A 16,809-nucleotide genomic window follows, 5' to 3' on the forward strand; every position below is an offset into this window, starting at 1 on the left:
TAAGAGTTTTATTAGTAGAAATGCTGGAGAATGTGTTTTTAGCACTGAAAAAGTAAAGGATTTCCGAGTCTTAAAGATTAGATAAACTGGAAAAAGAACCTTGAGAAAAATATGAGTGTTGAATGGAATGAAGGGAAATAGAATGTGCGTGGAATTGAAGCACGATTTATTTCAGTATGCGGTGTCAGATGATTACATGTTAGACAGAGATAAGGAATGTGGCAAACTTCAGTCAATGTCCATTCGTGTCAACCTAAAATAGTATCAAAACTTCCAAACAAAATACCTACCAAGTACACCAAACAAAATCAGGTTAGTTATTTTTGATTGCTGATTTTTTTGAAATTGATTCAGAGAGAAAACTTAATATTAGACAGGACACAATTAATTTGTAAGCAAATATTCTAAGTTTCTAATTTCAGTTTTGTAAAAAAAATTGGTGTAGGTTATAGGAACTTTATTGGCTAAGGGAGATTTTTCAAAGAATCTTGGGATAAAAACATATTTTTGAGAACCTTAGAAAATCCATATATCAGTTCGTAGACACCAATGAGTAATTTCTCTTACAGTGATAGTAGAAATATAGTAGATGAAAGTGATAATGAATTGCTTGGCAGAATCATTACCTCTCATTCAGACAGTATTGTACACTTCCCAAGTGGACCAGGTCACATGCCTCCTGGCAGTGGCTTGTTATTGAGTTATGTGGATCAGGTATCTGGGTAGTAGGGCATAATTTCACATGGGAAAAGAAAGATCTGAACATATAATATGATGGAAGAAACTTGAGAGGAAGGAAATAAGAATAGCCCCTGTAAGAGCATTTTCATCATGGAAAGTTAAAACAAATATCAATTAAATACTGCCTGAGAAGAATTCCCCTGCATCAAGAGAAATTAAACATCCAATTCAAAGGGTGAATTAATGGAATCAACTCAAAAACTAGTAGTAGTAGTAGTAGTTTTTAGGGGAGGCGACCGACAACTGAGGTCATTTTTGCCATAAGGTATGGACAGGAAAGGATAAAGACTGGAGAGAAACCCGGCATCGTCATTAGCCTACTCTTTATGAAAGGTACCAAGGGGTCCGCAGTTTAACGTCCCATTCGACGGACGGTGTACTCACCGTAATTGCCCTCCACAAAGAACCTCAAGTAGGGATCAAGATACCTCTGAAAAATATTCAACGCCGCCGGGATTTGAACGCGTGCCCTCTGGGTGGGAAGCCAGTATGTTAGCCCCCGCACCATCTCGATCCTCACTCAAAAACTCAAACAAAATACCAAATAGGGACTAAGATCTTGTACTTTCCCAGCATATCTTCTTAATGAAGTTATCTTCAGCCTTCTAACCTGGTCAGGGGCTCCATTTTGGAAGCTGGACTTATAGCTAGTTATTAGTTAACCCATTTTCATTGCCATTTTAATAGAAGAGTATTCTATTGGAATATTTTAAAGCTCATGGGAAATCGCCTGCATCAAAAACTAAAGTGAGAATAATAAGTAGGGTTTCGGCATTAAACCCAATAATTAACCTTTTTTAAACCTAAAAATGTGAAGAACATAAAGTAAATCTTTTACGGCAGCAAAAGCACCAATTTATCAATGAAAATCCTCATCTTCACATAAATTCTTTGTTTAAACTATGGTGACCCTTTCAAATGTCTTGCTGCAATTGTAACTGAGGTTATTCCAGTGAAGGTGATAAGAGTTTGAAGGTAAATGAATTGCAGTTATGTCAGAAGATTAAAGTTTGATTTTGATAATGGACAGTCATGACAGTCAACACCAGTGACTGGTCAAAAGGAGATACTTTTAGCGAAACAGTTTTTAATCAACATGTTCTAATTTTTTTGTGACAGCATTTACTTAATTAGTTCCATCATTAAGAACCAAAACTAATCAATCAGGTTTAGCATCACTTTCATGCATAGCTAACCAAAATTTAAAAAAATCATTTTTTTAATTGTTTGATTAATCATTCCAAATGCATTTGCATTATTTTACATCATCCTACAGCAGGTGGATACAGAACTACATAATTTAGGACTGATGTCCAAAATTAAATAATATCCTAGGATTTTGCATCACCCAATACACTCATGTGTCCCTACTCCTACAATATTATGAAGCAAAAGTCAAATAGGATGTGAGAAATGCCATACTTAAAAAATAATCATATTAACAGCGATCCCAAGCATAATATTATCATGAATACCACTATGATGATCATATGGCGCAATAATGAAAAAAAAATTTGTTCCATTTTCACAGAAATATAATGGTAACATTTTGGGCATGCCAAATGAGTTAATCATCGAACGGCTTCTTTAACTTTTTAAATTAACAGTACATTTCACACACTTTTCTAATAACAGAGAATTGAGAAATGTTAATTGGTAGCCAGTTGTTTTCATGGATACCTGGGGTGTTTCAGTTCAAACTTTTCAAGGTTCACACACAACATGGTAGGTACATAGCTTTAAAAGTAAAGTTGTTATTTAAAAAATTCCAAGTGACACTAAAAGAAATTCTTTTGGGAAAAAATTGAGGTATTTGGAGAACATGAACACTTTTTAACATTCTTCTATTCATTACCCAGTAAAAATTCTACATTATAAGTAAATTTTGTGACTTTAATTTTTGAAGAGTATTAAGCAGAAGAGTTTACCTCATGTAGCAAAGTTATGAAAGTCTAATCAGCACTCGGTGTGAATAATTTTTGGTCATCAGTATCACAATTTTCTATTTGCCGCAAGGTTATTTATTTTTCAAAGATATATGGGCCTGCTGGCCAGTATTAGAACTTTATCAACTTTTTTCTAAGCAAAATTTCTTTTGACACCTTCCCTACAAATAAAATGTTGGTTCGAGAAGTCAAATCTTAACGTCTTAATGTTGGTGATGTCCCATGCTAAAATGATGCTTAGCGTCATGAACTTGATAAATGGTTCCTGAATTGCTTGGTAAAACTAGTAGGTTCAATGTGGGTATGTCTATTAATCTTGGAAATGACGCAAGCAATACCCAAGGAAGCCATGAGTGCTGGCCATATAGTTTTGCATTTGGATAATAAGTTGTTGCCAGCTTTGTTTTCAGAAGGAATAGGAAAAAAATTTTCCAATAAGAATTACAAGGGACTGAACCCAGGGGAAGCAAGTTGTGCCAGGGGATAAATTTATATTTGGGTTTTATGGGATAATTTTAGGGTGTATGATAGGGTGTGCTTGTGGATACTTTGTGCCAGAGGGAATACAGGTAGCTACATAGATTGAAGGAGGCATGAAGGTTGGGGGGTGTTTATTCAGGGGATCAGGGTTGTAGCAGGTATCTCTGCCTCAGATTTATGGTGACTACAGGGTGGAGTGTTTAGTTTGGAGAGAATGAAAGCTATTAAAATGAAGATAAAATTGCTTGTTGGTAAATATAATATAGACTGAGGATTTGAGGATCTAAAAATTGATCTGAAAAAATGTTAATGGAGTCAATCATTATGATTGTCTTGGTTATCTCTTTACCCTATTTTTTGCTTTGATTTCATCAAAGAAACAGTGTATGTGAATGGTGTGTGTAAAGGTTTTTCAAGTGACAGGAGAGAGTGATAGATGCACGTCTTAAGTACGAATTAAATGCCAAAGAGGAATATAATGGCTCAGCTCCGTTAATGGTATGGCAGTGGTGAAAGTATTTTTTGCAATGGAAATAATTATATCTTAGGTTTAATATAGTTGTACTGAAAATTCATTAGGAAATGCAAGATGGGTATTTTTAAAATTTTGAAGAGTTTAAAATGTTAGGTAATCAGGGCTAAACTTATACTTATCTGCAGACTACAGTAATGAAATTCATTACTAGTTTCCATTGAGGTGCTGATATTCTTAGTTCCATGACTCACAGAATGAAAGAGTTCCCTTCAGCTAGCAGTTAAGAACTTGTACTTGCCAGATGCAACTCTTGCATGCTTGCCTCTTCACCAAAAAAAAAAGATTTTGTTGCTCCTTGGCTCTATTACAATTGACCATAGGAAATACACAAAAGGTTTTGGCCTTCTTCCGGTCGCACTGAATAAAATTTAAATGGTCATTTATGCATGAAAATCCAACCACATCCCTTCTCCCCGGCTCTATACATTGTACTAAGTTCTAAACTTCTCTGTCCATGTTCCAAAATCACCTCAACAAAAACACCTTCTCAAATATACCCCATTCTTAAGGACATCTACCCTATTATACTACTTTTTCACTGAATCTTCTGCCCAACTGTAACTATTGGAGAATGCACCAAGCCCCTCAAAATTAGAATCATTACCCATAGCGCATTCTTTTACCCTTCCTCCCTAACCACTTCTCTCTAAGCTCCCATACATGCAGATGCTTACAGCAAAAATGTCAGTACGCTTTCCTTCATGATTATAAATTCCGTGGCCTTGAGTACCATCCCAGCCCCATTACAGTCCCAACTTGACTTTTGCTACCACTTGTTCTTGTTTCCCCATTCGAAGAGATAGCTGAAAGGAAGTCATAGGAGACCATACAAAACATCTAAAAGCATGTTACAATGTTCGTGGGAGACATGCAAGAATAATTATATTTGCATGATTAATAAATAAAATACATGAGGCCTATTTTGTGTGACTTTTTGGTGACTTCCTACCCAATGTCTACAATAGATAATTAGTGTGCACATTTAAATTTCTATCATTAACACTCATATGTGCATGGTCCCCATCATATGCTAATCCAGCAACTGAAACATAGTGAACATAACCATTTTTTCCATTTTCTCATTGTTACTTTGTTTCATCATAAGTTTTTTCAATCATGTATTGAAATGTCCCGAGAAATATGAAATCATACCTATAGTGCACCCAAAATGATTTAATTTCCACATTTGCAGGTTTAAGGTATTCAGGTAAGGTGTTATTCAATTTAATGTGAGTAAAGAGCATCAAAAAGTACTTAATTAATACATGCTTGAAGAGTTCCTAAGTGGTGGACGGCATCCATTTTTGTTTTTAAATTTAGGAAATGTAGAAAATTCAGTCTTTGTTATCGAAATTTATTAAAATCCACTCATTTTTAAGGAGTGTCTTATTTAGTAAAAAGTCATTCCGTTTGTATTTTATAATACTTTATAAAGGACCTTGGCATTGAAATGGAAATTTGTGCTAGAGAACTTTAACCAATCCCCCCTTATATTCTCATAAATTCTTAACCAGAAGAAACAAGGAGTGCTTATAGTAGGGCATTATTTTCATGAGAGTGTAGGGCCAGGGCTCATGGCTATGTCTTTGATATTGTCTTCTTGGAGCACGCAAATGATGATTCGATTAGCTGTGCAAGATTAAAACCCTCAATCCACCCTGAGCACTCTTGAGATGCAAGATTCTGGGAAGCTGGTGTATGGACGAGAGTGTGAAATGGGTAATTTGAGAACGGAAGTGTAAACAACAAAATGAACTTGGTGCTATAAAGACGTAAATTTGATTATTCGCCAAAAAATTCATTGCATCGAGGAGAGGGGTTCTCAATGATTTCACAAATGCTAGAAACAATGTAATTGCTCGATATACTGTCATAATCAAAGGAAATAAATCCTTTTACAACCATTTGTCTGTGCTAAAAACTTACCAGGTGAGCAGCTCTCAGGGGTCAACCCACTTCAGAAAACTTAGGCAAGCATCCCATGAAATTCCATGGCCTAACACAAGGATTTGAAGGGTGGAAAATATTGAGTAGGGATATCCCGGGGTAAAATATTCAGTGTCTTGACATGATTAATGGGATAGTTGCCCAAAATGTTGTCCTCAGAGAACCTCAAAAAGAAGCCAAGATGAAATGCTGAAGGATGAACTTGAAGAATTATTTCGTATGAGGGTTGACTATGAGAAAGAATTCTTTCATTCGGGTCGGGTGCTATAAGGCAGAAATATTTTTGTCCGGAAATGAAAACATAAAACAAATTATGGAGGTTTTTTTATTCTTAGCAGCAAAACAAACATTTATAATGGTATTTATTTTGGAGTTATCAAAATAAAATGAAAGGGTTTTGCTTTTAACAGCAAACAGTCGGTACATTCCCTTTGTAAACCTAGTTCTTGGTCGTATGCTTCTCTTGCAAAACCATTTTCTCTATCGATCATCTTGATACGCCATCTTTTCTTCTATTAGTAATTCTGCAAACTCGTCTGTGAAATAGAAAAAATAAATATTAACAGCAAACGAATGGTTTGAATTAGACTGTGAAAGTAAATAAATGCATGTCAAGATTCTTCACGGAAACACTTCAGTCCGGAAGAAATAATTCTGTCCCTCTGTGAGTTAAACCGGGTAGGTAAAATTGAACTGAGCATCAAGGAAAATGGTTAAAGACACACGGAGCATATGGTATTTAAACGAGGTCAGCCTTTCTAAAAAAATCTGTTTTGTATGGTGTATTGTGTTGTTTTCCTTTGCAACATAAAAACGTTCGTGCAATAATTAAAATTAATAAAACACATTGCGTGTAAAGACACTCTGTGCTTCTTTAGGTTGCTTTCAATTAAGTCGCCTTACGTTGTTCGTAATTGAATTGAAGTGGGCCAAAATTTGACAACCCACAAATGCTGAGAATCTACCTGGAAACAATATTTTTTGGCACAATGTGTTCCATGATTGTTTACTCACATTCATAAGCATAGAGAAAATGGAAAAAATAATGAATAGGAAAATCTACTTTAAGTCCCAGGCATGGTAGAGAGCCGCAGTTGATGGGCATTCGTAGACGGCAAGAAAAATGACATTGAAGATGCTGAGCGGCAATGGACTTCTGTAAGCGGTATAAGAAGGGAGAAGGCTTGGTGTGGGAGGTCGTCGAAGGAAAAGAAGGGTGAATTTGCATGGAATAAAGAGAGGCATGAAGTACGCCGTGCGAAAGAATGAGTCATTGTAACATGATGTTCATAGACAATTTGTGTCGTGTCAATAAGAGATTTTAAGTTCAATACAGTGCAATGCATTGGTGCATCAAAAATCAACCGTTAGGTGTACGATTTCTAATAAATAAAATAGTATGGGTTGGAAACCATACCTGATAGACGGCTCATCTCTGGCAGCATTTTCCCTCTCCTCATGGGAGAGGCAATCTCTGGCACATCACTCTCGACCACCATGTTCATCAGGTCCGGCTTCTGGCTGTCGTCGGACGAACCAAAGTTGCCCATGGAGGGCCAGCCTTTCGCAATGATCGTCGGCGGCGGCACTTCAACAACTTTCGGTTCCTCAAACTGGATCTTCAGTCTCTTACTCTTAACTAAGTCCCAAGAACAATCGGTGTCCTCGTGAAGGTCCCTATGTTTCCTTGGGTCTGTTTCTCCTACCTTCAGCTGGAAAGAAAGACTCTTAAAATCCGATGCTTCCTCCTTTGCGCCTTCTCGCAATGCCGTCGCGCCTTCAGCATCGTCTGGATGCTTTCTTTTGGAGGTCAGTTTGTTCGGCAACGGCTTTGTTGTGTTGATGTCCTCCTCGTACGTCTTTGGCGAAAACCCGAGGTCAATCTTTGAAGATTTACATAAATAACGTCTCCTTTTTACCGATGGTGGTTGAGGTGCTTTTTCTTTTTTTTCTTGCTCTGCTTTCCCACTTATCAGAAGACTCATCTCAGACTCAGAAGTTTCACAACGAGCCATTTTGACAATCTCTCCCGCACGCCGAACGATCACTGCGGTAAGGGCAGCTGGCGACGTAATTAATTATTTTTTCGTTTGAAATATGCATTGTCACCCGCTTCGTTAGCTTTTCTGCAACATTGTACATTGTGAACGGATGGTGCATTGTTAGAACGATCAACGATGATTTTCAACGGTCACAAAAATGTAACGGATTTTCAGATAATTGGTCTCTTTACCAAACTACGTTGCACTTAGTTTATATACGATTAATAGAAGATTCAAATGTGTTCGATTCGCTCGTCGTTTTGTGATTCTTTTAGCTGGGTTCTAACCTTAGCGTAGGTATTGAAAATTGACACTTTGATTCGAAGCCCGCACGATCACCTTAAAATTGAATAACGTATAAAAAAATCTTCATCGCGTATGAAATTATATCAAGCAGAAACAAGAATTAAAATAAGGATGTTGACAGAATAATGATCATCACTTTCGAGAGAATGTGTCATAACAATTTCCAGAGTGAATGTAATAAAAGAAGTACAATGGTATAAAAGTTAATAAACATCAGTGAAAAAATAAAATTGGCATGATACCGATTCTTCGTATTCCTTGTTTTTAAATCATTTCCTCTCACATTTCTGCAGGTAAGAGTAAAGGATGATAAATTTGAGTTCATCATCACCTCATTATTTTGAATGTCTTTCTTTTGCAATGTAATAATTCAATTTTATGAGTTGATGACACCTCACTTCAGGGGATCGTATTTTCCTATTGTGGGGAAGCCTTGAGTTTTTGAATATTGATTAGATTTTGATGAGGATAAGAGTTTTATTAGTAGAAATGCTGGGGAATGTGTTTTTAGCACTGAAAAAGTAAAGGATTTCCGAGTCTTAAAGATTAGATAAACTGGAAAAAGAACCTTGAGAAAGATATGAGTGTTGAATGGAATGAAGGGAAATAGAATGTGCGTGGGATTGAAGCACGATTTATTTCAGTATGCGGTGTCAGATGATTACATGTTAGACAGAGATAAGGAATGTGGCAAACTTCAGTCAATGTCCATTCGTGTCAACCTAAAATAGTATCAAAACTTCCAAACAAAATACCTACCAAGTACACCAAACAAAATCAGGTTAGTTATTTTTGATTGCTGATTTTTTTGAAATTGATTCAGAGAGAAAACTTAATATTAGATAGGACACAATTAATTTGTAAGCAAATATTCTAAGTTTCTAATTTCAGTTTTGTAAAAAAATTGGTGTAGGTTATAGGAACTTTATTGCCTAAGGGAGATTTTTCAAAGAATCTTGGGATGAAGACATATTTTTGAGAACCTTAGAAAATCCATATATCAGTTCGTAGACACCAATAAGTAATTTCTCTTACAGTGATAGTAGAAATATAGTAGATGAAAGTGATAATGAATTGCTTGGCAGAATCATTACCTCTCATTCGGACAGTATTGTACACTTCCCAAGTGGAGCAGGTCACATGCCTCCTGGCAGTGGCTTGTTATTGAGTTATGTGGATCAGATATCTGGGTAGTAGGGCATAATTTCACATGGGAAAAGAAAGATCTGAACATATAATATGATGGAAGAAACTTGAGAGGAAGGAAATAAGAATAGCCCCTGTAAGAGCATTTTCATCATGGAAAGTTAAAACAAATATCAATTAAATGCTGCCTGAGAAAAATTCCCCTGCATCAAGAGAAATTAAACATCCAATTCAAAGGGTGAATGAATGGAACAACTCAAAAACTAGTAGTAGTAGTAGTAGTAGTTTTTAGGGGAGGCGACTGACCACTGAGGTCATTTTTGCCATAAGTTATGGACAGGAAAGGATAAAGACTGGAGAGAAACCCGGCATCGTCATTAGCCGACTCTTTTTGAAAGGTACCAAGGGGTCCGCAGTTTAACGTCCCATTCGACGGACGGTGTACTCACCGTAATTGCCCTCCACAAAGAACCTCAAGTAGGGATCAAGATACCTCTGAAAAATATTCAACGCCGCCGGGATTTGAACGCGTGCCCTCTGGGTGGGAAGCCAGTATGTTAGCCCCCGCACCATCTCGATCCTCACTCAAAAACTCAAACAAAATACCAAATAGGGACTAAGATCTTGTACTTTCCCAGCATATCTTCTTAATGAAGTTATCTTCAGCCTTCTAACCTGGTCAGGGGCTCCATTTTGGAAGCTGGACTTATAGCTAGTTATTAGTTAACCCATTTTCATTGCCATTTTAATAGAAGAGTATTCTATTGGAATATTTTAAAGCTCATGGGAAATCGCCTGCATCAAAAACTAAAGTGAGAATAATAAGTAGGGTTTCGGCATTAAACCCAATAATTAACCTTTTTTAAACCTAAAAATGTGAAGAACATAAAGTAAATCTTTTACGGCAGCAAAAGCACCAATTTATCAATGAAAATCCTCATCTTCACATAAATTCTTTGTTTAAACTATGGTGACCCTTTCAAATGTCTTGCTGCAATTGTAACTGAGGTTATTCCAGTGAAGGTGATAAGAGTTTGAAGGTAAATGAATTGCAGTTATGTCAGAAGATTAAAGTTTGATTTTGATAATGGACAGTCATGACAGTCAACACCAGTGACTGGTCAAAAGGAGATACTTTTAGCGAAACAGTTTTTAATCAACATGTTCTAATTTTTTTGTGACAGCATTTACTTAATTAGTTCCATCATTAAGAACCAAAACTAATCAATCAGGTTTAGCATCACTTTCATGCATAGCTAACCAAAATTTAAAAAAATCATTTTTTTAATTGTTTGATTAATCATTCCAAATGCATTTGCATTATTTTACATCATCCTACAGCAGGTGGATACAGAACTACATAATTTAGGACTGATGTCCAAAATTAAATAATATCCTAGGATTTTGCATCACCCAATACACTCATGTGTCCCTACTCCTACAATATTATGAAGCAAAAGTCAAATAGGATGTGAGAAATGCCATACTTAAAAAATAATCATATTAACAGCGATCCCAAGCATAATATTATCATGAATACCACTATGATGATCATATGGCGCAATAATGAAAAAAAAATTTGTTCCATTTTCACAGAAATATAATGGTAACATTTTGGGCATGCCAAATGAGTTAATCATCGAACGGCTTCTTTAACTTTTTAAATTAACAGTACATTTCACACACTTTTCTAATAACAGAGAATTGAGAAATGTTAATTGGTAGCCAGTTGTTTTCATGGATACCTGGGGTGTTTCAGTTCAAACTTTTCAAGGTTCACACACAACATGGTAGGTACATAGCTTTAAAAGTAAAGTTGTTATTTAAAAAATTCCAAGTGACACTAAAAGAAATTCTTTTGGGAAAAAATTGAGGTATTTGGAGAACATGAACACTTTTTAACATTCTTCTATTCATTACCCAGTAAAAATTCTACATTATAAGTAAATTTTGTGACTTTAATTTTTGAAGAGTATTAAGCAGAAGAGTTTACCTCATGTAGCAAAGTTATGAAAGTCTAATCAGCACTCGGTGTGAATAATTTTTGGTCATCAGTATCACAATTTTCTATTTGCCGCAAGGTTATTTATTTTTCAAAGATATATGGGCCTGCTGGCCAGTATTAGAACTTTATCAACTTTTTTCTAAGCAAAATTTCTTTTGACACCTTCCCTACAAATAAAATGTTGGTTCGAGAAGTCAAATCTTAACGTCTTAATGTTGGTGATGTCCCATGCTAAAATGATGCTTAGCGCCATGAACTTGATAAATGGTTCCTGAATTGCTTGGTAAAACTAGTAGGTTCAATGTGGGTAAGTCTATTAATCTTGGAAATAACGCAAGCAATACCCAAGGAAGCCATGAGTGCTGGCCATATAGTTTTGCATTTCGATAGTAGGTTGTTGCCAGCTTTGTTTTCAGAAGGAATAAGAAAAAAATTTTCCAATAAGAATTACAAGGGACTGAACCCAGGGGAAGCAAGTTGTGCCAGGGGATAAATTTATATTTGGGTTTTATGTGATAATTTTAGGGTGTATGATAGGGTGTGCTTGTGGATACTTTGTGCCAGAGGGAATACAGGTAGCTACATAGATTGAAGGAGGCATGAAGGTTGGGGGGTGTTTATTCAGGGGATCAGGGTTGTAGCAGGTATCTCTGCCTCAGATTTATGGTGACTACAGGGTGGAGTGTTTAGTTTGGAGAGAATGAAAGCTATTAAAATGAAGATAAAATTGCTTGTTGGTAAATATAATATAGACTGAGGATTTGAGGATCTAAAAATTGATCTGAAAAAATGTTAATGGAGTCAATCATTATGATTGTCTTGGTTATCTCTTTACCCTATTTTTTGCTTTGATTTCATCAAAGAAACAGTGTATGTGAATGGTGTGTGTAAAGGTTTTTCAAGTGACAGGAGAGAGTGATAGATGCACGTCTTAAGTACGAATTAAATGCCAAAGAGGAATATAATGGCTCAGCTCCGTTAATGGTATGGCAGTGGTGAAAGTATTTTTTGCAATGGAAATAATTATATCTTAGGTTTAATATAGTTGTACTGAAAATTCATTAGGAAATGCAAGATGGGTATTTTTAAAATTTTGAAGAGTTTAAAATGTTAGGTAATCAGGGCTAAACTTATACTTATCTGCAGACTACAGTAATGAAATTCATTACTAGTTTCCATTGAGGTGCTGATATTCTTAGTTCCATGACTCACAGAATGAAAGAGTTCCCTTCAGCTAGCAGTTAAGAACTTGTACTTGCCAGATGCAACTCTTGCATGCTTGCCTCTTCACCAAAAAAAAAAGATTTTGTTGCTCCTTGGCTCTATTACAATTGACCATAGGAAATACACAAAAGGTTTTGGCCTTCTTCCGGTCGCACTGAATAAAATTTAAATGGTCATTTATGCATGAAAATCCAACCACATCCCTTCTCCCCGGCTCTATACATTGTACTAAGTTCTAAACTTCTCTGTCCATGTTCCAAAATCACCTCAACAAAAACACCTCCTCAAATATACCCCATTCTTAAGGACATCTACCCTATTATACTACTTTTTCACTGAATCTTCTGCCCAACTGTAACTATTGGAGAATGCACCAAGCCCCTCAAAATTAGAATCATTACCCATAGCGCATTCTTTTACCCTTCCTCCCTAACCACTTCTCTCTAAGCTCCCATACATGCAGATGCTTACAGCAAAAATGTCAGTACGCTTTCCTTCATGATTATAAATTCCGTGGCCTTGAGTACCATCCCAGCCCCATTACAGTCCCAACTTGACTTTTGCTACCACTTGTTCTTGTTTCCCCATTCGAAGAGATAGCTGAAAGGAAGTCATAGGAGACCATACAAAACATCTAAAAGCATGTTACAATGTTCGTGGGAGACATGCAAGAATAATTATATTTGCATGATTAATAAATAAAATACATGAGGCCTATTTTGTGTGACTTTTTGGTGACTTCCTACCCAATGTCTACAATAGATAATTAGTGTGCACATTTAAATTTCTATCATTAACACTCATATGTGCATGGTCCCCATCATATGCTAATCCAGCAACTGAAACATAGTGAACATAACCATTTTTTCCATTTTCTCATTGTTACTTTGTTTCATCATAAGTTTTTTCAATCATGTATTGAAATGTCCCGAGAAATATGAAATCATACCTATAGTGCACCCAAAATGATTTAATTTCCACATTTGCAGGTTTAAGGTATTCAGGTAAGGTGTTATTCAATTTAATGTGAGTAAAGAGCATCAAAAAGTACTTAATTAATACATGCTTGAAGAGTTCCTAAGTGGTGGACGGCATCCATTTTTGTTTTTAAATTTAGGAAATGTAGAAAATTCAGTCTTTGTTATCGAAATTTATTAAAATCCACTCATTTTTAAGGAGTGTCTTATTTAGTAAAAAGTCATTCCGTTTGTATTTTATAATACTTTATAAAGGACCTTGGCATTGAAATGGAAATTTGTGCTAGAGAACTTTAACCAATCCCCCCTTATATTCTCATAAATTCTTAACCAGAAGAAACAAGGAGTGCTTATAGTAGGGCATTATTTTCATGAGAGTGTAGGGCCAGGGCTCATGGCTATGTCTTTGATATTGTCTTCTTGGAGCACGCAAATGATGATTCGATTAGCTGTGCAAGATTAAAACCCTCAATCCACCCTGAGCACTCTTGAGATGCAAGATTCTGGGAAGCTGGTGTATGGACGAGAGTGTGAAATGGGTAATTTGAGAACGGAAGTGTAAACAACAAAATGAACTTGGTGCTATAAAGACGTAAATTTGATTATTCGCCAAAAAATTCATTGCATCGAGGAGAGGGGTTCTCAATGATTTCACAAATGCTAGAAACAATGTAATTGCTCGATATACTGTCATAATCAAAGGAAATAAATCCTTTTACAACCATTTGTCTGTGCTAAAAACTTACCAGGTGAGCAGCTCTCAGGGGTCAACCCACTTCAGAAAACTTAGGCAAGCATCCCATGAAATTCCATGGCCTAACACAAGGATTTGAAGGGTGGAAAATATTGAGTAGGGATATCCCGGGGTTAAATATTCAGTGTCTTGACATGATTAATGGGATAGTTGCCCAAAATGTTGTCCTCAGAGAACCTCAAAAAGAAGCCAAGATGAAATGCTGAAGGATGAACTTGAAGAATTATTTCGTATGAGGGTTGACTATGAGAAAGAATTCTTTCATTCGGGTCGGGTGCTATAAGGCAGAAATATTTTTGTCCGGAAATGAAAACATAAAACAAATTATGGAGGTTTTTTTATTCTTAGCAGCAAAACAAACATTTATAATGGTATTTATTTTGGAGTTATCAAAATAAAATGAAAGGGTTTTGCTTTTAACAGCAAACAGTCGGTACATTCCCTTTGTAAACCTAGTTCTTGGTCGTATGCTTCTCTTGCAAAACCATTTTCTCTATCGATCATCTTGATACGCCATCTTTTCTTCTATTAGTAATTCTGCAAACTCGTCTGTGAAATAGAAAAAATAAATATTAACAGCAAACGAATGGTTTGAATTAGACTGTGAAAGTAAATAAATGCATGTCAAGATTCTTCACGGAAACACTTCAGTCCGGAAGAAATAATTCTGTCCCTCTGTGAGTTAAACCGGGTAGGTAAAATTGAACTGAGCATCAAGGAAAATGGTTAAAGACACACGGAGCATATGGTATTTAAACGAGGTCAGCCTTTCTAAAAAAATCTGTTTTGTATGGTGTATTGTGTTGTTTTCCTTTGCAATATAAAAACGTTCGTGCAATAATTAAAATTAATAAAACACATTGCGTGTAAAGACACTCTGTGCTTCTTTAGGTTGCTTTCAATTAAGTCGCCTTACGTTGTTCGTAATTGAATTGAAGTGGGCCAAAATTTGACAACCCACAAATGCTGAGAATCTACCTGGAAACAATATTTTTTGGCACAATGTGTTCCATGATTGTTTACTCACATTCATAAGCATAGAGAAAATGGAAAAAATAATGAATAGGAAAATCTACTTTAAGTCCCAGGCATGGTAGAGAGCCGCAGTTGATGGGCATTCGTAGACGGCAAGAAAAATGACATTGAAGATGCTGAGCGGCAATGGACTTCTGTAAGCGGTATAAGAAGGGAGAAGGCTTGGTGTGGGAGGTCGTCGAAGGAAAAGAAGGGTGAATTTGCATGGAATAAAGAGAGGCATGAAGTACGCCGTGCGAAAGAATGAGTCATTGTAACATGATGTTCATAGACAATTTGTGTCGTGTCAATAAGAGATTTTAAGTTCAATACAGTGCAATGCATTGGTGCATCAAAAATCAACCGTTAGGTGTACGATTTCTAATAAATAAAATAGTATGGGTTGGAAACCATACCTGATAGACGGCTCATCTCTGGCAGCATTTTCCCTCTCCTCATGGGAGAGGCAATCTCTGGCACATCACTCTCGACCACCATGTTCATCAGGTCCGGCTTCTGGCTGTCGTCGGACGAACCAAAGTTGCCCATGGAGGGCCAGCCTTTCGCAATGATCGTCGGCGGCGGCACTTCAACAACTTTCGGTTCCTCAAACTGGATCTTCAGTCTCTTACTCTTAACTAAGTCCCAAGAACAATCGGTGTCCTCGTGAAGGTCCCTATGTTTCCTTGGGTCTGTTTCTCCTACCTTCAGCTGGAAAGAAAGACTCTTAAAATCCGATGCTTCCTCCTTTGCGCCTTCTCGCAATGCCGTCGCGCCTTCAGCATCGTCTGGATGCTTTCTTTTGGAGGTCAGTTTGTTCGGCAACGGCTTTGTTGTGTTGATGTCCTCCTCGTACGTCTTTGGCGAAAACCCGAGGTCAATCTTTGAAGATTTACATAAATAACGTCTCCTTTTTACCGATGGTGGTTGAGGTGCTTTTTCTTTTTTTTCTTGCTCTGCTTTCCCACTTATCAGAAGACTCATCTCAGACTCAGAAGTTTCACAACGAGCCATTTTGACAATCTCTCCCGCACGCCGAACGATCACTGCGGTAAGGGCAGCTGGCGACGTAATTAATTATTTTTTCGTTTGAAATATGCATTGTCACCCGCTTCGTTAGCTTTTCTGCAACATTGTACATTGTGAACGGATGGTGCATTGTTAGAACGATCAACGATGATTTTCAACGGTCACAAAAATGTAACGGATTTTCAGATAATTGGTCTCTTTACCAAACTACGTTGCACTTAGTTTATATACGATTAATAGAAGATTCAAATGTGTTCGATTCGCTCGTCGTTTTGTGATTCTTTTAGCTGGGTTCTAACCTTAGCGTAGGTATTGAAAATTGACACTTTGATTCGAAGCCCGCACGATCACCTTAAAATTGAATAACGTATAAAAAAATCTTCATCGCGTATGAAATTATATCAAGCAGAAACAAGAATTAAAATAAGGATGTTGACAGAATAATGATCATCACTTTCGAGAGAATGTGTCATAACAATTTCCAGAGTGAATGTAATAAAAGAAGTACAATGGTATAAAAGTTAATAAACATCAGTGAAAAAATAAAATTGGCATGATACCGATTCTTCGTATTCCTTGTTTTTAAATCATTTCCTCTCACATTTCTGCAGGTAAGAGTAAAGGATGATAAATTTGAGTTCATCATCACCTCATTATTTTGAA

At 36.5% G+C, this 16,809-nt stretch overlaps 2 protein-coding genes across 2 annotated transcripts; both read right to left on the minus strand.

Moving 5' to 3' along the window:
• Positions 1-5,974: 5,974 nt before the first annotated feature.
• On the minus strand, positions 5,975-7,758 carry LOC139689367 (uncharacterized). The gene is made up of 2 exons (XM_071586449.1): positions 7,067-7,758; positions 5,975-6,185 (listed from the first exon to the last, which is right to left on the minus strand). Exons 1-2 carry the CDS (start codon positions 7,662-7,664, stop codon positions 6,130-6,132), a joined length of 654 nt encoding a protein of 217 aa, XP_071442550.1. The 5' UTR covers positions 7,665-7,758; the 3' UTR covers positions 5,975-6,129.
• A 6,683-nt stretch (positions 7,759-14,441) lies between these two features.
• On the minus strand, positions 14,442-16,225 carry LOC139689368 (uncharacterized). The gene is made up of 2 exons (XM_071586450.1): positions 15,534-16,225; positions 14,442-14,652 (listed from the first exon to the last, which is right to left on the minus strand). The coding sequence occupies exons 1-2, from the start codon at positions 16,129-16,131 to the stop codon at positions 14,597-14,599; spliced, it is 654 nt and encodes a 217-aa protein (XP_071442551.1). The 5' UTR covers positions 16,132-16,225; the 3' UTR covers positions 14,442-14,596.
• Positions 16,226-16,809: the final 584 nt, after the last annotated feature.

The sequence above is a fragment of the Hetaerina americana genome, unplaced genomic scaffold (assembly GCF_022747635.1).
Source record: "Hetaerina americana unplaced genomic scaffold, ioHetAmer1.1.p SCAF_225, whole genome shotgun sequence".
In the NCBI taxonomy this organism is placed as follows: Eukaryota; Metazoa; Arthropoda; class Insecta; order Odonata; family Calopterygidae; genus Hetaerina; species Hetaerina americana.